The sequence below is a fragment of the Idiotropiscis lumnitzeri genome, chromosome 13 (genome assembly GCF_059441095.1).
Source record: "Idiotropiscis lumnitzeri isolate Australia: NSW breed Sydney's pygmy pipehorse chromosome 13, RoL_Ilum_1.0, whole genome shotgun sequence".
Taxonomy (NCBI): domain Eukaryota; kingdom Metazoa; phylum Chordata; class Actinopteri; order Syngnathiformes; family Syngnathidae; genus Idiotropiscis; species Idiotropiscis lumnitzeri.
The window spans coordinates 14,257,989-14,281,492 of NC_142403.1; the positions used below are offsets into that span (position 1 = coordinate 14,257,989).

The following is a 23,504-nucleotide window of genomic DNA, read 5'->3' on the forward strand; positions in this document are numbered from 1 at the left end:
TCTGTTTTTATGCCTGAATTTACCTATTATGGCTTTTAATCATGTGTACTTTATAGTCTGGAAATTTCGGTAAGCGGATGCGAATAGGAAATTAGACAGCTAACGAACCTTAAAATGTTTACGAATTATGAAACCTCTGCCATTATCCTCTTGTCATGCGCGGGCGTTTTATTTTTTTAAGAGTTTCAAGCGTCAATTAAGGTTTCAAAATAAGATTTTAAGACTCGGTTAGGGCTTCAAATAAGTGTTTTACAGGTGGATTTAGAAGCTCATCATCTAATAGTTGACCTTCAAACTAGTTGAGGCTGGATCAATGAATAAAGTTGGTGAAGTGCAAGTAGGCCAAAGCGGTCCCAACTTCATTTAAGTTGGTCAAATCGTCGAGACAGTTTCCTGTTCTGCGTTAATGTACTTTGATAACTTCTGTCTAGTTGATGACTGCTCATGATGGCCCATAAATTATATTGGATGGAGTTCATCCGCATAAGTCTTGCAGCATCAGTTTAAAAAAAAAAAAAAAAAAAAAAAGGCTCCGGATGTCTGCCATTTTCGGCTCATTTTTAAGTGCCCTTCAAAAATGTCAGATTTTTCATATTGTGACCAAATTCGAACCACGAACACACGAGACAAGTAACAGACACTAAATTACAATACCTTATTTGCTTTTTTTTTGTTCTCTTGAAATTGTTGCTGTCATGACACTGTTTCTCTCTGTAGTTCATAAATTCTGCGGAGGAATGATGACTTTGTTATGACAGCATGCGTCAGAGACATGAGGACAGGCGTAATTAATAATGAAGGGGGGGGGGGCAAACAGCAGATGGGACGTATATAACGCGAGGTAGTCACGTCTCGGGCTTTACACTCATCTGACCACAAGTTTGGCTGTGGAAAATAGTCGAAAAAAAAGCCATTGTTTTCTTTGTATCACACTGACAGCATGAGCTCATATGAGTAACACTATCCAGCCGAGATAGAAGTGAGTCACAGGAGGCAGCATGTCTCCATCCACTCTTATTTAATATTCCTCTAAGGCGCTTTTTCTTTTTTTCTTTTTTTTTGTTTATCTCACAAGCGTAATCTCTGCCGTAATCTCCTTTGAGTCTCAGAGTAGATTAATGTTCATTCCTCTATCCTTGCATCAGGGGCCTTGTCACCACGCCGACGAGGGACGGAGACGGTGGAGCTGTTTTGATAAGCGGGATAGATAACCACGTGGGAGGGCAGTAAATGTCAAATTTAATTGGACGCCCGGTCATTTAAATATGGCAAATGAACAACACGGCATCATGTGCTCGGTCATACTTTGGTTCATCTCTGGGAGCGACAGCTGCTGAGGGAGGGCGCAAGGTTACAAGTGAGCTGAAGGGCATGTTAGTTGCTTTAGCTCGGAGGATGTGTCGCATTTACAATTACCTTCCCCGTGTGTGTCCTCTGCTTGGGGAGGTGCACGAGAGGCAAAACCTGGTGACGGAGGCCAACGGCGGGAGAGCGTAGATGAGCAACGTGGGACACGCAAGACAATTTTACCTTGACAACTCCCGCTACTGTGTGCGTGTCTGTGACATGGCAACAGATCACTTTATGTAATATGTGAAGGCCAAAGTCTGAGCAAACGTGGTGCGGCCCAGGCATATCGATATTAACAGTGAAGGAACTGTCGGGTGGTGACAGCGGGAGGGGTTGGGGTGGTTCTGTTGTGATTCACGTGATGTCAGTTTGTGCGTGGCAATAAACCGGCAAAGTCCTGTCCTTTTACTCAACATTACGCAGCCAGCAAGTAAAATGCATTCGATCGGGTGTGGTCCATAAAGTATCTGCACTGTCAGAAAAAATGGGATTGTCGTTTTCAGTCTTCAAGGTACATTTTTTTGGTGAACAAATGATTACTGTTTATGTTTAGAAAAGTTACATAAAAGGCCCAACTGACTGAAGGACTTTTTTTGTTTACGTGTAAGGGTGCAAAAGGTATATGAATGAATGCCTTTCGAAAGAACCCAATTTCACAAAATGCAATGAATAATTCTGTGTGAACCTTTTCACCCGGTCCGTTCATCAATTGAGATTTATCTGTTCAAAATGGTTCCTCTTCTTTACACTCCCTGAGTCATAACAATGCAGGAGGGGAGCTCTGCCTAAGCCAGGGCTGGGCAAACTTTTTGTTTGGCGGGCCGCAATGGGTTCTAAAATTCGACCAGGAGCAGATGGATGGAGTGTTTTGGTAACCGAACTTCATCGGAGAAAAAAAAAATACATTTAATTTGAAATGAAAGTGAACAAAACGTTTAACGGCCGACACTTGGCCCCCTGGCCGCAGTTTGCCCACACCTGGCCTAACCCATGTGACGTGCTGTCGCTCTTTACAGGTTCCAACTAGATGTGTGCCAGAGTGCAGGAAGATGCCGAGCCAGGAGGAATACCACCGCCTAGGTCAAGTCACCTATCTAATTATTTGTGTCAAAGAAGCCTAATCAAACAGCAGTTCAAAAAAAAATAAACACGAGTAGTAGTCATCTAGAACAGGGTTGAACAACTTGATGCACTTCAAACGAAATGCCGTCGGTTCTTTTGAAGAAATATATATATTGCCGATTGTGTACTTTTCGTCCGCTTTTTGTGCATTGCAGCATGAAATGCTGGACTTTGTCCATCATCAGGTCACGCATGAATCTTTAATTTGCATGACATTAATGTGAAACTGCTACAAAGTGATGCCCTCTAGTGGTTAACAGCGTAAATGCAACATAAAACTGATCAGGCGAGGTAGGGCATTACCGTCATTGCAATGTTTTTGATTTACCGAATCCACCCTGCTGAACCGAGCGGTGATTCATTGCAGGATTATCATTCAGGAGAATGACATTTAAAACAATATTGACAATACTGGTATGTTTGCGTGTGTGTGCCTGACGTGAACCTTTCGGCAGGTGAAGCTCTGGGACCAACCAGATTACAGGATATGGAAAGGGATGAGTAAAAGCGAGAGAGAGGGAGCTTAGCGGGCATCGGAAAGAGGAGAAGGGGAGAGAGCTTTCAGCAGGATGAGGGAGAGAAGAGAGGATTATGGGTGCTTGGGTCCCAAAATAATCCGCTCGCTATAGCGGGATTTACGTACGCCGGTTTCGCCTGGTCAAATGTGCATCGAGCATGCGGTGGATGATCAATAACGTGTTTGAAGAGTGGAGGCCGTCAAAAATGGCACGACGGTCTGACTTGCCTTGTTTTCCATGCTCTAGTTTGTGTATCGCCAGAGGTGGGGAAAGTGCTCGCAGATGTACAGATAATTTTGTAAAAAAAATCAAATAAAATAAAATATTTTAAAAGAGAGAGAAATTTGCTTGTAACTCAAGTCACTTGTATCTCAAATCATCTTTCCCCAGTGGAATGAACGGACATGGCAATAATCTGTTCTCGTCTCCATCCAAGAAAACAAACCCAAAAAATTGTAAAGCATTTTTCAAACAGAAACTTGTACCTTTATAATATTGTACTTTATAAAAACATAGAATTGTGTCATAATTAAATAGAATACTGCCACTTGTTGTAAAGTGAGTTGAGTTTGCCGCTCGTATTTCAAATTATTACTTGCAAGTAAAAAAAAAAAAAAAAGAAAAATCGTCTGAACACGGCTCTTATCCCGTAAAACTCTTGAGACGAGACATTCAAGATTGCAAGATATATTTACTTATTTAAATAATAAAACGCCCGTGCCTCTCACCATTGGTTGAAAGGCCTTTAATCTTCCTGATTTGCCTCGTCCCCATGCTCTAATTTGGGCATCGGCATGATTATGTAAGACTCCGGGTCAGGGGGGGTGAGTGACATGACAGGCAGCGAACACCGGATGGATGCGTGGCTGCTTTGTCGACACGCCGAAGGACACAATGTAATCCCGGCGACGTGGCAGATGAGGATCAGGGAAGGAAACTCGAGCCGTCTAAACGGGAGGAAGTGGAAGTTTACTCTGCTGCTGGGGAGAATAGAATTACAAGCAACAAACAATCAAGACGGCACATTTCCCATCATTGTGCTTGTAAAACAAGAATGGGGAACGTCCCGCGTTTATTTGCAAAGCTTTTATCTTCTTTACAGAAAGTAAACATGGGCCTGCATGCTTTGAGAGGAACAACAAGTGGAAGTTGTGTAGTGGGAAGTGAATGCTGTTCAATTGAGGTACAGTTCTACGGTTGCAGCGAGTAGCGAACCTTCCGAGAGCGCATGAGCGTCCCGAGCGGGAGGGGTGTGTGTGTGTGTGTGTGTGTGTGTGTTGCTCCACTAACCTACTTACCATAATCTCTCCCCTCATTTCATAACTGTGCCCATGTTACATGATACGCTCGTCATCGTACCCACGTCGGCCAATCAATTATTCAGTCATTATTAATCGTTGGGCTTTGAGCGCCCGCGGCCCATGCGCATATCGACATCCGTGCAGCACAGTTTATCACTTTAAATGCATTCTTTGAAGCCTTGAAATAGCAAAACACACACACACACACACATTGTCAGTGTGACCAGTAAACAAAACAACCTGGAGACTCACGTAATTCCTTCAAACGAGATTAGAGTTTGTTAATCCGGTGATATAACTTCCTTCAGTGTTGCATGTAACTAAAAAAAAAAAAAAGGGAAGCAATTTCTGGGATAGTTGCAGTGATGCCTTAAAATACAATTGACCTAATTTACGTGAAATTTTCCATGACACGAGCTATTATTGCTTTGAGTTGCAAGCAAAAATTTGAGATGCTACATGCTAGCATGTGAACTCGACTCAGCTCACAAGCAGCAGTTTGGTAGATAGTGAGCAGTTCTTTTAAGAGCCCATCTAAAGTTTACGATCAAACAAAATATCAAAAAAACATAATTACATGTCAGGTATTTAAAACAACAACATAACTTTGCCTTTAAATCCACTGTCTTTATAATAACACATTTAGGAAGCGCCGTAGACGACGTGGTGGCCTTGAAGCACCTTAAGCAGCTAATATTGGATCAAAAGCAGTAGAGACCATTTTAAATCTATTTACTTTGCAACTATTTGAAAAAAAAAAAAAAACTAAAATATGCCAAAATGATGCTTGCAGCCTGTGGATGAATTTTAATTTCAGGATTACATATTTGCTTTATTTAGTTTCACGTTTTAGAATTTTTGGTTTATTTTTAGGCATCTATCTTTTCTTGTGTGCAAACCTAGTTTTGTGGGACTGCAACAACAATAAAAGTTACATAAGATTTTAAATGCGATATGATGCCGTCATTTTAATCCAGTATCGAATCCAAGGCAAACTATATATATATATGTTTCATTTTATTTGCCAGTAACTTTTTATTTCTGACCAGATGCAATGTGTGCATTTTTGCTTGTAAGACCCAAACCTAATTTTGTAGCCTCAGTATTGCAATGTCAATAAAGTTACATAAATTTGGATTGTTTAAATGGATGATGAGGCAAAAAAAACGTACACTCATTACTAAAGCAGAAGTACAGACACTAAAAAAAACTGGCATAAGTACTGATCCATCGCCTTTGCTTTGTTAAAAATAAAATAACAATGTACAAAAAAGCACTTAGATACAAAAGTAAAAAGCAAAAACCTATTTGATTTTTTTTTTCAAGTAAAGTAGTTATTAATAATGTATTACTCCCACCAATTTGTTTTGATAGATGTGCATGATTTGGCATGCCTCATGACGTCATTTTGTTTTAGATAGTTTCAGAAATAAATTACTTTACATATGGATCACGAGGTCTTTCTTGGTATCTCATTTTAACGGATAGAAAATGCACTTTCCATTTGCGCCGTGTAATAGTTCCCACGCTGCGTGGCCGTCGGCTTGAACTGACACGCTGCCACACTTTCTCACGCACGCGTGAGAGAGACAGAGAACGAGAGAGTGCCTCCTGACGCGCGCGCCACCCGCTATCCCTGCGTGCGTACGTGCGCGCGACTGTGTCGACAACCGGGCACGCACGCGGCGGGCGGGCTCGCTCGCTGGCTGGCTGGCTGGACTGGTGACGATCAAGTGTAGTCCACGCGTCGTTGAAAGTAGGTTAGCGCCAGCCGCTGAGGAGGAAGGAAGGAGCTGCGAGACCACGCGTTTGTTCACCGCTTCAACACAACCACTACACGGTGCGCCCGGGGAAGGAAGACCGCGAAGAAAGTAGACGAACTCTAACTCATCGCAAATTGGCGACTGATTTTTATTTTTACATTTTATGTATCGTGGACGCACTTTTTTGACGAAAAAGGCTCCACGAGCCGAACGAGGAGTTGCTGTTTTGACAGCTCAAGCAAGTTTTCGCGCCGGCTTTTTTTCACCCACACGAGGAGTTGTATGACACTTAAAGACTAAATTAGCGTCATGAGAGGTAAGTTTTCCGTGATAAAGTTTTGAGTCTTGTCAAAAAAAAAGATTCTGAAGTTCGCACTTTTAAAGGGAGCACTTAAACGCACCTTGAAAAAACAGGAAATCGGCTGGAAATTGATGATTAATTTCCAACAAATATATGTTTTAAATTTTGCATCTATTCACAAACATTTCGTGAATTTGTGTTTTTCTTTTTCGAGTGCGTATGTTGCCTCTCCGGTGACTTGACTGCGGTTATGTAAGAGCGAGCGAGGGAATGGCGAAGGGAGGGAGCGAGCAGGCTGATTCAAGCAAGCCTCGACACAAGAAGACACTAGGGGCGGCTATTTTCTATTCATATTTCACTTATTTATTTGAACAGTTCCTCAATTGACCAACTTGTTTTTCTGATACATGAGTGTCCCACTTGACCACCGAAATTATTTAAAAAAAAAAAAAAAAGAAGGGGGAAAAAACACTGTACTTTCAAGGTCTTCATAGATGTGTTAAATAAGTTTTATTTTGTGTGTCAGGTGTGTTTTGTGTTCAGAAATTAGTAGATATTTTCTGTAAAGGTGGGGGGGGGGGTAGGACGTGTTCCACTGACCTAGTTCTGTCATTGAGGATTACAGTTGGTGTGTGTGTGCGTGTGTGTGTGTGTGCTTTGTTGAAATCACTTTACAGTGGAGAGGGATGCTCATGATTTAATATTATGTGCAGTCTATATCCACTTGTTAGCACATCCATTAGATGAGGAGCATGCATGCATGCACCAACATGAGCTGCCACAAAAGGAAATTGCAAGTTTTTGATTGGAAAAACCCCCACCCCCTTTAAAATCTATTTTTCCAGCTCCACCAGTCACGGTTCGCTAATGCGAAATTGCACCCACGCCATGTAGTCTGCTATTTGTTTAAAAAAAAAAACATGGTGTGGGGAAAAAATGAATAAGTAATGTTTTCCACAAATCATCTTAAAGTCAATTATTTTTAAAGTTCAAGTTGTAAAATGAGTTGAAAAGTTTACTCAGGTGTTTGGGGCTAATAGTTTGTCATATGTTTAAATATTAATATTTGCAATTAGCAAACATTAGGAATCAATAACTTGCGTTTTTTTCGCAATTTATTGCAGAACTTGGCCTACTAGTGTGTGTTTCCTGTATACCGTAATGTGCAAGACGTAACTGTCCAAAGGTGCCCCTGTCGTTGTTATGATGTCAATGTGTCGAGCACCGCTGTGGCAAAGCCGGATATGGGCACAGCAAGCCCACATTTAAACATAAGGCACAGCAGGCTTGAGTTAAGCTCGGTTTCCTCTGTCAGCTTGGGTTACTCACATCAACCGGAGGCAACGTCACTCAGGCCGAAACCGCTGGACGGTTACATTTCTCTGACCATTTCTGAAAATATTCTATAGCTTTTTCGGATTAAAACTGCTGCCTCATTGTTGATGAAAACGCGCCTAGGTGTATTTTCTTTAAAGTGATACTCGACATCCACTTTAATGGCATCCTGGCCGTGCGTTCATTTCACTGAGTGCTGTGCTACGAGGAAACTAGTTTGCCATGTCGAGTTGACCGAGGATCAAAAGGCCCGCGGTGCCTTAAAGGCCAAAGGTCGCGCCGTGCTCTCCAAGAACGCCATGGCGCATAGCCCGGAGAGCTCACAGCCGCTATCTGTTCAACGCGCAGCCTTGCAGGAGTTCGCAGAGAAACTCGGTATGTGTCAAGGTGCCCTCTCCTCTCGCTGTCAACTGCACGCTAAGATTCCGTTCCACAATTATCTACTGCTTCAACGGCGAGGCGTCCAGTAAATTCGTGTTTATAAGATAGCACTCAAAATAAATGTTGGGCCCAGAAATATTTATTTGGACTTTGGTGGTATCTTAATGTAAAGTCAGGGCGATAAGCAATATCTGCTTGTTCGACTTTGCGATTAGATACGTGACATTTAAACAGTCTATTAAAACTCAAGGTGACTGTGATTAGTGTGCAATGGTCTTTTTGGGCAAACAAATGACAATTAAATTCCTCAGTCTGGTTCTGCTTGTGTTGCTGATGGCCCGCTTGAGAAGAGGGATTCTGGTGTTTTCGTGTTACTGTTTAACTGGTGATAGTTCATGAGTAACATCTTAATTTGTGGAAGACTAACACGGGGTGCCCCTAAAGTCAACATACGCTCCCGTTTTAGCTGTTTGGTTTCAGCTATCATTCGGATAGACGTGAGGCCATCGGCATTTAACGGCTTAGGCCTTGCACTTTTTGAAAGCGCGCCATTCCCTTGCCCAATGGCTCGCCAACGGACATTGGAGCAGCGTTGCATAATTGTCGCCCGGCACGCATTTTGACGCCAGTTTGAGAAGCTTTATAGCCATCACACTGCTCCAACTTGTAATACGGTTTACCGTGTCTCGAAACAGGATCTGGTCTTGACGAACCACGCAACTGCGAGCACCGGCAGCAACGCTGCTCCAATGTCAATTGGGCAATGGAATGATATGAGTACAAAATTATTATTACAGTTATACAATTTCACTTAGCTGCGTCTGTGTCTAAATTCAAACCTTGTCATAAATTCCAAGTATGTCAGCTTTGTGTTCCGCTAAATAAGACCAGATGTCACACTGCGACTGAGTCAGTGCCTTTCTGAGTAAATTGAGACGAGATCATCATTATTTCAATCTACAGTATATACTTTTTTATGACTTTTGTTTTTGGTTTTAGGCCATGAGGTTTTTCCAATGTAAAATATGTGCCTTGGCTCAAAGGTTGGGAAACCGAATAATGCTGCAGTGGAAACCGCTTTCCCATTTTCCCACTTGGAAATGAGGCCAATTGAATGAATGACAGAGTGAATCAAATGAATCAAGAAGTTCATCGGAATTCATGCCATGCCATGAACTGTTTCTTTTATTATTATTGAAGTCAAATATTGCTGACGTTAACATTATTAGCATGTTAGCTTTGGATGCTGCAGCTACATCACAAGAAGCTAATTATCGCATCTTGACCTACATTGGCTTTTTTTTTGCGCCGTGTTTCCCGACGCTTCCTGAGCCACGGCGCATATTTTACGTTAGATAAATCCCACGGCACACCACCTAACAAAAATCTCCCCAAAAAACATCAATGATGATCTCACAAATTTCCTGACTCAGTGCTTGTGTGCCATGATTGCCTTCATCTGTAGTATAAACTGTCGACAGGTGGATGCGCAGGTTAATTACATTTAATCACAATAATTACGTTACATTCCTGGAGGCGAGTTGGTGGGCAGTACAGCGATGAGATGTTTCACCACAAATAAGTGGAGAGTTGTTATTTCAGAAGTGTCTCTCAAACTGCTAGCTTGTCACATTAATTAGAGATGTCCCAATCACATTTGTTTTAAAAAATAAAAAAATATATATATTTTTTTTAATGCGAAAGAAATCTTAGTGTACAAACCAAAGCTGGTTGACAAATACTCAAAAGTCCTTTTTAGGATGTGTGCTAATGGAAATATGCCTTTTGGGCTTTTTGTGACCGTCAGCGTTGCGTTGTGGCCGCATTCTGCTTTAAATCGGACTCTCCCGATCTGCTGGAAACATTCTGCACCACAAGTGTAAGTTGATCTGGTGTGCGATTTGGCCTGCTTGTAAATGATGAATTGCCCTGCGGCCATCTTGCGGTTCCTGTCGGTCCCGAAAACATGCCCGTGAATGTCAGAAATTCCCCCTGCCGTCCGTGTCTGGCATCTCGCAGGGCTCCGTGATGGGCCCGTTTGTACTTTCACGTCTCACTCAGTGACGGTTGCGTCTGTGCAGTAATTACTTGGACAGGCTATATATTTTTTAACAGGGCAAGTGTCAAGCCATGCCATACTGTTTTCAAGGCAGGTCAGAGAGGTTAAAATGCCGAATAGCTTCTTAGAAAGAGGGCGTCAATCACTGGACCAACTGACAGGGGAGGGGGGGGAATATTTTAAACGTCTGCCTTTACTTGGACTGCAATATGTAATATTGATCCTGCAATAACTCATAGATGCCATTCTTTTTCCAAAAGTAGGTTATGTACAGTATGTCAGGTACGGAGCGGGTAAATAGGACCTTGGACTGTTTGATTAGCTCGGATGAGAGAGCAAAGTCTGCACTGCCGAGCCTTTACAACGCTTTTTCTGCTATGGGCTCAGCGAAAATTGACAGACTGGCAAAGACGTTAAAATTATTGACTACAAATACAGTTTAAACTATTAAGACGGGCCAGTGGATCTCTTTATACAGCAAGTACCATCTACTTTGTAGAAAGAATACCTCCAAGTACTGCCGCAATTACCAACATTAATGATGTATATTATAAGCTGTGACTATCACTCAAAATTGCCATTCACTAATTGCGTTGACGGCAGAAGAACAAGCTCTGGCAAGATTTAAAACGTATTTTATAACAATGGAAAAGTTTTTCTTTGTAGTTTAAAATGGCTTTTAATTAGAATCTGTGTCATATTGTGGCCAAAGGTCGAATACAGGTCGGTTATTGTATTGCTGTACGGTTGATGCTGTAAATAGTAAATCATCTTTTTGGCGAGTGCCGCATGCGAGACTAAGGAAGCAAACTCGCTAAGGAGACGTTCCAACGTTGCGTAGCGAGTTGAAGTTGGAATAGAAGCTTTTACGAACATTTTTATATCGATTTTTAGGTTAGTGATTATTTTTTTTTCCCCTCAAGCGTAGCATTTGGTGAGTTTTTTTTTTAGCATTGTTTTTCATAGTATAGAAATTATTTAGCCCACAGTTTAGTTTTGGGTAACATTGTTTCGTCAAAGCCAAACCACGCCCAACCCTCTCTTTCCTCCAGGCAACGCCCCGTTTGAGCGCCGTTTTCAAATATTAGTGAGGGGAGGAGCAACAGACTCGTAGCGGGGTGAGGTGTACCCCTTTAAAGAATCAGAAGCAAAATGGCTAACCGAATACCGGCTCTTGCGTTAAGCTAGGTGACAAAGTTACACTTTTGTGCAATCCTGCTAAACCTCCTTGGCGGAGGTAACAAGAGCTCAGTTTTAAAGTTTATTCTGCCAAAAGATCATTGCCATAAATTAATTCTGCTAATACGTGATTTCTTTTATTGCTTGTATGTTGTAATTACAGAGACATATATTTGCCTGCGGGATCTGTCTCCCGCCGGCTGCATCCCGAGCAGAAAATAGATTTATGGACTCGCATGGGCACAGCTGAAATTTCACTCCCAATACTTGACATGCTGCAACAAGTCAGGAGCCGCTATTGGCTACAGCTGTTCGTGCCGCTGGGCTCTTACTCGACTGCGCTTTGATGCTTTGAATAAATCCAGATGTCAAGCAAGTTTCGAAACAACCACCGACTCGACGTCTTAAATCTGTCATCCACGTTATGTTTTACAAAACTTGCGCTCCCACACCCTTCTAACCCTCACTCAGACCAAGTCTGCCTTTAAAATGAGGAGGGGAAAAAAAGCAGGAGGCGCTGCTTCCTCCTCCTCCTGCTTGAGTGGGAAAGTGTGTCAGTGGAGCAGCTTGGGCTCCACGGGCTCGACTTTGCCGCTCAGCTGACTGGCAGGTGAGTCGGCAAGTCAAAACGCTTAAGTCACCCGCCCGGCGGCGAATGGGTACGTAGGCGGGCGAGGGAGGAACGTCACACGGTTGCCAGGACAACCACCTTTGAATGCGTGCATTCGTGGAATGCGGCCAGACTGCAGTTATATAACAAGCTGGCGGGAGGGGCCTCGGGAGGCCTTGGAGAGGAGCAATAGAGGGAGCAGCGTTTTTTTTTTTCTTTCCTTTTTCTTTTTTCATACGCGTCCGATGCTGGCCGTGAATTCAAGTCAACTCCACTGTCCAGACTTGCAAATCACACCTGTCGCCAATTGTGCAAGAGGTGTGGCTGAAAAATTTCCATATCTGTTTTTTTTGTTTCTTTTTTACGATAGCTCCCAGTTTCTGCTTAAGCGTTTGACACAGAACTCATCTCTTCCCTAAGCGGGATTCAATTCTGCGTATTTTATAAAAGAGACTTTAAAAACAAAAGTGTGAAACCACTGTTATTTTCTGACCCGAAAGAAACGTGGCTGTGAGCAGTTAACACAGTAGCCACTTAGTTTTATCAATTGCGGCTTTCCCATTCCAGATCCTCAGAAGTTTGTTTTCCTGGATGAGCCTGCAAGCATTTTGTTCTTCCTAGAGGAAGACAAGGGCATGAGGAGGAGGAGGAGGCAAAGTGAGGCGCGAGCCATGAAACTTTATAACCTCGGGCCTCAACTAATGCAATTGACCTGCTATTCTGGGCTTGAGGAGGCCCAGCTACTTAGATAAACAACATAATGAAAAGAACATGCTGTTCCGTGGTAAGAAGGCTCAGGCTTCTACAATGAACTCAAGGTGCATAATGTATACACCGGCTCCGGTGTCAATCACAGGAGGTTCTGGGTTCTTTATATTTTGGTTACATTTCCACACATGTGACATGATGTAACAATTTTTTTTTTTGCCCTGAAAAACAAATGTGACTCCAACTCCCGTAAACCTGCAGCATGTTGACTGACATCATTTTGGATTAATACTGTCTGAATGTAGAGTTATTGGAAGGTAGAAGGAAGTCTATACAAATCAGTATTTCCAATAAGTATTAAAAAAAAATTTTAAAAAAATAAGCAAATGCTATTCCATGAAAAGGCGCAGCAATTCCCTCATCCGCAGGTCAGTGTGCATTCCAAGTCATTTGAATTCTATTGTGCGGCTGTGACAATCATTCCAAAAAAAGAATATTATTGGTGCCTTGAGAAAATATCTTGATTTGTTCCGTGACCGTGTTTTGTAATGCCAAACACTTTGATCTCTTTCCCCATAAAAATAATTGGAACTGCCATAACATGTTGGGAATGTTTTTTTTAAATAACAAAAATAGCACTTTATTACATATTTATGAAAAATGTTTAGTGATAAAAATGATTACAATGAAGCAGTTAATGCATCATGATGAATTAATTGCAGCTCTTGCAAGCCAAAACATTCCAGATTTTCACGACTCTGTAAGCTACATTAATATTAATCATTTCTTTACAGAGGATAAAGAATATATATCTGAGTGTTATGTTGTCTTTCCAAATTAGTTACTCGACTGTTTGTGTTCAAATATCCATTGCTTAAATCAGTGGACACCAACTATCGGTCTGCGGTCCGGTACTGTGCCTCGGGCAATTTGGTTCTGGCCTGCTCATATGGGCTGACTATAAAAAATAAATTTATTTTTCCCGTTTATTTTTTTTTACCATCGTTGATATCATGTTGTCATCAGACTACCTGATACTTAATCAACAGTGCCTCTGCGGATTCAACCAAGTCGTGCACTCCATACCCCCTTCATCCTTTTAAGATGCACTGAACCAACAATCCATTCTTTTCTGTCTCTAGCTCAAATAGAAGTAATACCCTGTAAAATCTGCGGGGACAAATCCTCCGGGATCCATTATGGCGTCATCACCTGCGAAGGCTGCAAGGTGAGTCCTCGCTTGTGCCAAAACACGTCACTGTCATTAAGTTCATTACGCCTGGGTCGCATGCAAGTATTTTTTCTTTTTTTTTTTGGGAGCCTCCACCCAACTGGTATTCGGAATGTGAACATGTATGTTCTTTTCGTAAAGGGTTTCTTCCGACGCAGCCAGCAGAACAATGCCATGTACTCCTGCTCACGACAGAGAAATTGCCTCATCGATCGGACCAATCGCAACCGCTGTCAGCACTGCCGGCTGCAGAAGTGTCTCGCGTTGGGCATGAGTCGTGATGGTGAGTACTGTCCAAAAGCACTCGAATACTGCACTCAAGTTGAAGTAGAGATACTTGTGGGAGGGGTAAAAGTCGAAAAAAATATTTAACTAGTGTACTACTCCTATCGTACAAGTAAAGAAAAAATACAAACTCTGAAATTGACTTAAGTTCAAAAGTAAAAATGATATAAAATAGATTTTTACTCAAGAGTTGACTGACCTCTTATCTTGATGAGTTACATCAATCTGTATATGTTACACATCTGCGAAAAGGCAGTTCCGTTTAAATGTAGCCGCATATTCAAACACCAATTTGAAATAGAACACATCACATGTAGAACGACAGCAAATCTTTTCCTGCTCTATTACATTAGCAAGTTGAGGAAAACAGAACTTATTCACCCAAATCTATTCACAAGTCTCGTTTTACTTGTATTTTTAATGGTTTGTGTGCGTTTATCATGAATTATTTTTTGTATATATTTAATTGCGGGCTATTATTGATACTAACGTCATGCAGTTTTCAAGCTATCCGCTTACGCAGGTTCGGAACATTCACGTCACTCCTCCATCCAATAGGAGGCGGTGTTGCGCATTTATTTGTTTAAAAATCAGAAATTGAAATATGGAAAACAAGCCTTTATCTAATCTTCTTTTGTGTTTTTAGTTTACACAATTTAGAAAACAAAATACGATCGTAATTTCTCCCCCCCCCCCAAGCTTGCTTTGCCGTGATTTGGGAGATGTCCGCCTGCTGCTCAGCAGGGTGAAAGCAAAGCAAGTATTAGGGAAGCAAAGTATAAGATTGGCAAGCAAAACTAGTTATGGGCCACCGCTTTTTTTTTTCCCCTTAGTTTGTGTTCCAAGCCCAAATTTGAGGTTTACGCAAGCGACAATAACACCCCTGCTCAAAGGAAGAAAATGGAGCAATTAAGGTGTGATTATGCCGTCGCATGTGGGCAACACACTCACACCCACAAAGGAGCGGCTGAAATTCTTTGTTGCGTTTTTTTTATACAACAATATTAATATTTTATGTGACAAAAATGGTGGTGGAAAAAATAAAAGTCAAAGTGTCACTGCGGGGCCACGTTTTTTCATGTCAAAAGGCTAAGTGTGTACGTACTTTGTAAATATTGCTTTTTGTAGCAAACCACGATCTCCGAGTATTTTTGTACATTCATGTTCCACGTTTTATTTTTACCACTAAACATACATTTCTTGTTGGTGCAGCGGTGAAATTTGGCCGCATGTCCAAGAAGCAGCGCGACAGCCTGTATGCAGAGGTCCAGAAGCACCAGCAGTCGCAGGGCATGGCAGCCCGGGAAGAGAATGGCGACATGGGCGACCACGGCCACTCTTACAGAAGAGTGTCCAGCACCGCGCTCAGTGATTTGGACGATTTCACCACGCTGCCCGACGGCCTGCTCTTTGACCTGCCGCTGACCCCCGAGGACGGGGGTGGCGAGTACGGCAACCTGGACATGCTCGCCGGCAGCGCGGGCAGCAGCTCGTCCTCTCAAAGCTCGCCGGAACAGACCAACTTGGACTTTGCGGAGGGCAGCCACAGCATCAAGCACGAGTACCAGCTGTTGCACGACTCTGGGCTCTTCTCGCACGCCATCCTCAACCCGCTGCCCGAAGGTTGCTCCCTGCTTGAGCTCGGTACGCTCGACATTTCTTATACAAACTCGTGAATGCAATTAACCAATCCGTGAGCGTGACCGTAATCTTAGTGCTGACCTTCTCTCCACTCAGAACACATAACACAATGTGTGGTGAAGTCCCATATCGAGACAAGCCAGTACAGTACAGAGGAGCTGAAGAGAATGGCGTGGTCCACGTATAGCATGGAAGAGAGCCGAATGTACCAAACTAAGGTTTGTAGAATCGTGTGTAGAATATTCCTTGAAAATCACCATGTCCCATCAGGTGACCCCTGGTCTACTTCAAAGCAGAACTCACTCATACCACATACACACACCACTATACTGATGATGTAAAGTACGGACCACGTGTTAGAAACGGCCGGGTCCATACATATTTTTTTTTAATCCGCCCCATTTAGTCGGAGTATTTCTTAAATATAATGTCTGTATTTTTATTTATTTTAAATAATGAGGTAAAAGTATTAGTAAACAATTTGATACAGCATTTAATTTTTTTATTACTTTGTTAATAAACTGTATCTTCCTGTTTAAATTCTTCTTTAAATAGTCTATATTGAGGCTAATCTTTGTTTGTGGAATAAGTGTCACAAATAAGCCACAAAATACAAATCCACAGCAAAACATGTAAGATAATCATCAGCGCTCTTTAACGAATCCGAAATCAAAGAATAAAATGTGTGTCTTGTTTGGGGCGGCTGTGCTTTCCTCAAATAGTCCCCCCCCCCAACCGCAAATAAAAATATCAAAATAATTGTGGGTTGATTCAGCAGTCAGGCTATAGTTTTAAATAGAGTAAACCGATGAGCACCAAACATCTTGCGTTATTGTTCCCTGCGACTAAGTGTATTCTGTATGCTGTTTTCTTTTTCCGCTTCTGTCAGTCAGCTGAGGTGATGTGGCAACAGTGCGCCATTCACATCACCAACGCCATCCAGTACGTGGTGGAGTTTGCCAAGCGGATCTCTGGCTTCATGGACTTGTGTCAGAATGATCAGATTATCCTCCTCAAAGCAGGTCAGTAAGCCTTAAAATAGAAATAAATACAGTACAGTCTGGGGGAGACTAGATGACAATCACGCAATCACATTTATGATGGATCAATAACTGCAACATGTGTAACAAATGCAATGCGCTCAACTTCGTCACTTGAGGCGATACTGGAAGTAGTTTGTGATTACGGCTGGGTTTAAAAAAAAAAAATCGATTTGAATCGATTTTCATAGACCGATATTGATTCATAAATCTGTATATCGATACTTTTAATAACGTCTTTGTCCTCATAAATTGACATGACATCGTAACGCAAGATCTTGTCACTACGTGAAAGTAGCGTATCAAAACAAAATAGCGGAAGCAGTGAAGTCAGCACCGACAAGCACAAAGGCAGATTTATTGTTTTGATTGAGTCATGTTAAATAAATGGAACTGCATTGGCTTCAATTCTTGTAAATTTTCAAGTTTTACGAGTTACAGCTAGCAGTTTGGACTAATTGCAGCATTGGTTCTGCTTGATTGAATCAAAAATCAAACCAAATTAATTGAGAATCGAATCGGGCCCTCGTGTAACCAATCGAATTTGGAAATTTGAATCGATACCCAGCTCCTATTTTGATGACATTTTCTTTTCACCTCTGCTCAAGAAATTCGATGTAGGCTTGTCAAGTGTGGTCTCTCTGAGGTACCTAACCTGCAAAGACAGACGGAAAAAAAAAAAAACATGTTGAGTTTCAACCCAGTACAGCTGGGAGCCGTTGTCGTAAGCGAATTGGCCTCTGGGAATTTTGCTCCCCTGCTGTGTGTGTTTATTACTTTGCCGCCTCTTAGTTGTAATAGCCATCCTTATTGTCACATGAAAGGGCACACGTGGTGCGTTCGCCTCAAGGGGCCGCCGACTTCACGGAGCTCCACAATCACAAGCATGCAGCATGACTTGAAAAATGCACGCCTGTACTCCATCTCAAGAATGGTCGCTCTTGTTTGGACGTCCACATTGTGGACAATCTGTGATTTGGAAATTACTGATGAGTTAACATTTTTAGACAATTAGACCAACCAAACGTTATCAGGCATATCAATATTTAAGAGGAGCCCGTTTCATCAAACACGCCATCACTGTGGTGCTTTGTGAGAAGCGTTTAATTAATTCCATGCATTGCTCATGTCAGTATTTTAGTTTAAAATGTGAATTTATTTCTCCTCTATCCACAGGCTGCATGGATGTGCTTCTGATCCGAATGTGTCGAGCCTATAACCCCGTCAATAACACATTCCTCTTTGACGGAAGATTCGCCCCAGCTCACTTCTTCAAAGCACTCGGTGAGTGTCGCTCTCGTGCTCCGTCTTCTCGCCCTTCTTGCTCACTTTGTCACACTCTTTCCTTAACATCTCCGTGACCACGCTAAATTTCACTGTCCCCCTCAGGCTGCGACGACCTCGTGACGGCCGTCTTCGACTTGGCCAAAAGCCTGAGTCGTATCCAGATGTCCGAGGAGGAGATGGCCCTCTTCACCGCCGCTGTGCTACTCTCACCAGGTGACAAATATACGCAGTGGACACTTTATTAGGTACACAAGGTCCAGAAGAACGAGCGTGGGAGGAGTAAAACTATTTTAAGAAATGTCCTTTTTTTTTTTTTTTTTTTTTTTAATGATTGCTCTGTCATCGTACTGTAACAAGTCATTCCAATACACAATTGACATTTTCAAACTTCCCCCATATTGTCAGCCATTTTTAGAGCATTTCAAACACAAAATAGGTGCCAGGCCTACCAAAACAAACAAACAAACAAAAAAAAGTTAAATCGTTTCTAGCACCGGATTCTATTCTACAGCAATCAGTAGAAGCACATGGTCGGTTTCACCCAAAACACCAGTTTCTGATCAAAACACTGAGAAAATTACCTTATATGATTAAAAAAAAAAAAAAAAAACACACCCATCAACCTGTGTCTTGACTGATATTTTTGGCTTTTCTGACACCTCAAACTACTTTGTATAAAACAGGAAAAAAAATCTGAATTTTTCCTTCTTTTTTTTTAATAATTTTGAAAAAGATACTTAACGAATACACTCGATGGCTGACCAGAGGTGTTTAAAAAAAAAAAACTTCAATGACAATTGCTCAATTGGAGCAACTGTATTAACTCTAGATTATTATTTTACTTTCTCTTAGACCGACCCTGGCTGACAGATGTGCAACAGATCCAAAAGCTTCAGGAGAAGGTCTACGTCGCCCTCCAGCGCTGCTTACAAAAAGGCGGCGCATCAGAAGAGAAACTTGCCAAGGTGCGGCTGCAGTTTATCAATTGTGGGCCACGCTTGGCCTGCCTTGCCACAATATTTTCTGATTTCCTCCTCCTCCTCTTCCTCCAGATGGTGTCCAAACTCCCCATCATGAAATCCATTTGCAAGCTTCACATCGACAAACTAGAGTTTTTCCGTCTGGTCCATCCCGAGACGGCGTACACCTTCCCGCCGCTGTACCGGGAGGTGTTTGGCAGTGAAATCACGTTCCCAGACTCCACAGAGGGCTAAGCAATGTCACGCGCTCAAAAACAAAACAGAGATTCCGCAACAGAGACTGTGTGAGGGAGCGAGAGAGCCAGAGAGAGAGTTGAAAACAACGTGGCAACAAGCCGCCACTCAATGACAATCCTGCACGCTACACTTTAGGATACACTCCTCTCATCTTGGAAACTCCCGACCGACCCACACTGCCCCTCTGGCGCCGCGCCCAAAGCTGCCCGGTACCTCTTTTTTGGAGGGAGCTCTGCGAAAGGATTAGAGTGGCCTCGACAATTTCTATTCTCCAAATTATTTTTCTAAGTCTTTAAAGCCGACATCGTTTCTACTATACAGTTCTCAGAGCGCCGGTAAGCTATGGTTGAATGTAACCCCGCCCCCCTCGCCCACCCTGCGCCCCTTTAAAGTGTTCAGCACAGCCTCAAGGCCTGATTCCGAATGTACATACTGAATGACAGTGAGTACCTCGCAGATATATATATATTTTTTTTTTTTGTTTTTTTTTTTTGGTCCGCTTCACTCGCCATTCTGGTAGCAATCAGCCACTTTTCACTCAACATCAGTTGCCGCCTTTTCGCAGGGTTTTCGGCGCGCGAACAAAGCGTTCAAAGGGACCATGATCAAACTCACAACCGTTTTTTTTTTTTCTCCCCTCTCTTTTGCAAGCACTTATGCAGGTATTTATTCTTTAGTTTTTTTTTTAACGCACGCTCACACGTTGATGTAAATGGGCTCTTTTTGATGCAATCATTACCTCAGTCCCATGCATCCTTTCCCTTTGCATATGCCACTTCGAGAAGAGTCACAAGAGAGATTGTGAACAGATTTTTTCAGAGTTTCCATTTTGTGTATAGCTATATAGTCGTTCATTGTCGCACACATACTGCCTGCCTGTACGATGGAAGGATTGTAATAGCTTTTGAGAAAATCCAGTGGATGATTAGAATTTTTAAGTCCGTTTTGGGCTCCGAAACATTTTTTTAGCCTTATATGTGGAGTCACCACCGATTATTGAAAATGAGCTGTGTGAACTAGCGTTGCGCATTTTCAAGATTGGAAATGTTCCATGGGAATTAACATTAATTTACAAAATGAAAGCTTGACTTGAAATGAGGACATATCGGATATTAAATTTGATTCATTGTTCCGCCCTATTGCAGACTCTCGCTCCGGGTCTGTGTTGGCGAAAAAAAAGTTGCTGGGATGCAATTAGCTAAGTGGAATGCTTTAAAGACAGGGAAAATGTCCAAAGTTTGAGATCATTTGACACTTTAAAAAGAAGATAACAAAAGTGCAATTTGTCTACTGCAAAGCGGAATTTGCTACAAGGAGAGAAAAATTTAATTAAATACCTTCAAATGCCAATTCATTCCCATGGAAAGTTTCCTGTCTGGGATATTTTCTAAATTCACCATAAATTTGCACCTTTGTAACCCTGTTGTAAACAAGGTTCCAATGCACTATGGCTCCAGCTGAAATAATGAGCCGTACTTGCCATTATGCGCTATATAACCACAGCATGTTTTGATCGGAGGGGGGCGGAGCCAAAGGATAACGAGTGGGCAGATGGGCCACCGTTTTTTTTTTGTTTTTTTTTTTTTAACCTCCTTAGACGTCGGTTAGTGGGGATTTATTATCTGCGCCAACTCTCACTACAGTGGAGCCTGCCTCCAAAGTCAAACACAAGCCGTTCCCTCGTGCTGGTCGACTTCCATGGTCAATCCGCGTTTTTTTTTTTTTTTTCCTCCCTGTGACGCATACGTTAAATTTAGTTTGGAAGCAAAGCACAAAAACCGCAAATATGTGACGTCACGTATAAGTTGAACACCAAATTTTATTGAAATTTTGTGCTCCAAACGATTCGTTCGACTTTGCCGGTTCTCGTGTCCTTCAGACTCGGTCAACGGCAGAAGCGGTCCCTTCTCATCTTTACTACCTCGTTCCCTCCCAAACATTCATACTGAAAAGCTTTTGCACGATATTAACGCTCACAAAATGTTTTAAATGAAGCTTTTGGGTGAAATCTCAGGACGAACCTCTTCATGTGAACATAATTTTACGTTCGCTAAATGCTCGTTCAATAACAAGAAGCTGAACGGCAAATTCAAAGCAGGCGAACATTTCCAAGAACCTTCTTTGCCTTTCTGTGACTCTTCCAGTCTCTCTGAATTACTTTTGGAATCAGCTAGCGACATTCTCAGTGGCCACTGAGCAAGTAGTGCCATCTGCAAGTTGCAAATGAGTCACAGAAACGTACAGACTTAGACCCCCTTGAAAATTGTCGTGGTTCAAACCGAGGGAAGAAACATCTAAGTGGATAATTTGAATATTTCGTAGTGTTTAATAAAGCAAAATTGTTACCCGGTTAATTAGTTGAACAATTGATTAAAAAAAATGTCATCAAAAAAGTCGATTAGAGAAGAACCGGTTGCGCACTCGGTACTTAAGCGTTGAACAATGGAACATTCAAACGTTCATGGAAGGTCAAATTTAGTTCATCTATTAACGTTGTATTGCATTTTAGGTTTGTCCTGAAATTTTACTCAAAAGCCCATTAGCCCAATTTTTTTCCATTACTATACACTAATAATTTAAGAGCAATTTATGACGTTTGAAATGATGTGAAAAACACAAATCACAGACAATCATACGCTGGGATGTTATATAATTTGGTTGGATTTACAGCAAATGATCTCAAGTAGCATTTAAAAAAAAATGAAAAATAAATAAATCACATGCCGTTTTTAGCCGCGGCATGACTGGGATTGTGCAATTGGGCCTTTGTTGCCATACTTTTAAGTTTAAAGTAGCATACATTTTATTTTTTTAATAGTTGAAAAGTTCTTTCAATTTTAATGACAAATTGAAAGCCAACTCATGCGCAGGGTTGGCCCGATTGTAATAAGGTGCAATACTTTGTCGTCGAATGTCAAGTTAGGCCCCCCCAACCCACCCTCAGTCCACCACGCCGTAATTTGAACGGAATGAAAAGTTCCCGCTTGAAGTTCCTCAGGGTGATAGCTCGGCTCTCTGTCCTGTCCTGTCCTGAGGTGTCGACAAGGCACCTCGCACCAACAAACTGTAGACGACCTTTGAACCTTGATCACTGTGTACAGTTCATGTTCTTGTGAATGTTGGATTACAGAAAGTATCAACGATTTGAACCTTTTTGATTATTGTTATTGCGAGACACGTTGAGTTGGCGTCATAGATTCATTAGGATATTGACACAAGTAAAGAAAAAAACTTTTGAAAAAAAAAAAAGAAGTAAAATGCATATAAAATATGAATTGTAATCTCTGATCCTCGTCTTGGTTTTGATGTGATCTTCAATTTTGTGTACCATCATGACATTTTCCTCATTAGTTTAGTGTCCTTTTTGTCTTTCGGAGAGATGTAATTCTATTTTTTTTTAAAGAGCATTTTTAAATATGTCCCCTTAAGTTTCTCTTTTTTTTTGGTCATGATCCTTCTGTATATGATATTGTCACTCTATTTTAAGATTATTATTATTATTGAATCATGATAGATGTAAATGAGAACTAATTTATGTCATGCCATGGATATAAGAGCCAGAGCGTTTATTAACACGAAAGTGTTATTGCACAACGGTGATATACTTTGTGGGTTTAAGAATGTAATAAAATTCTTTTTACAATTAAAAGAACACAGGCGCAGTGATTCATTATTGGTCATTGAAATGACTAGAAACAATAATAATCTTTGACAGCCTCTCAAGTGCAACGTTCTCAAAAACATGCTTCTGGTGTGTGCGATTTGGCCACTAGGGGTCAGTATAATACAGTCGTGCAGGCTTAAACGAAGACAAGTTTCACAACTACTGAAAGTGACTCGGTTTAACTGTTGTAAAAGTCTTTTGTTTTTCGTGCGCCCGTTGTAGTGTCTGTCTACGTGTTGCGCCACTGTTAGTATTCAAACACCTACTGCTTGAAAAGTTATAAAACATTGCAAATTGATGCTATTCGTTAGCCTGTCTTTAGAGTTTTGCATTGTTGGCATTAATGTAAGCGGACTTTCCGAAAGCAATGCTAAGTGGTTGTTTTAAATGAACATCATGGAATTCCTTTTGTTGGTTTATTTTGGCAGTGAACAACTTGCCTTAAAAATCCACCAAAGGATCGTATCTCAAACTTTTGAAGTTGGTCACTCGTAACGCAAAGGACAGTTGTA

At 41.6% G+C, this 23,504-nt stretch overlaps 1 protein-coding gene across 1 annotated transcript; it reads left to right on the top strand.

Moving 5' to 3' along the window:
* Positions 1–5,955: 5,955 nt before the first annotated feature.
* On the top strand, positions 5,956–22,980 carry rorca (RAR-related orphan receptor C a). Its single transcript, XM_088313899.1, has 10 exons — positions 5,956–6,370; positions 13,770–13,855; positions 14,000–14,141; positions 15,356–15,787; positions 15,881–16,002; positions 16,674–16,806; positions 18,001–18,108; positions 18,214–18,324; positions 18,964–19,076; positions 19,164–22,980. Exons 1-10 carry the CDS (start codon positions 6,364–6,366, stop codon positions 19,323–19,325), a joined length of 1,416 nt encoding a protein of 471 aa, XP_088170025.1. The 5' UTR covers positions 5,956–6,363; the 3' UTR covers positions 19,326–22,980.
* The last annotated feature ends 524 nt before the right edge of the window (positions 22,981–23,504 follow it).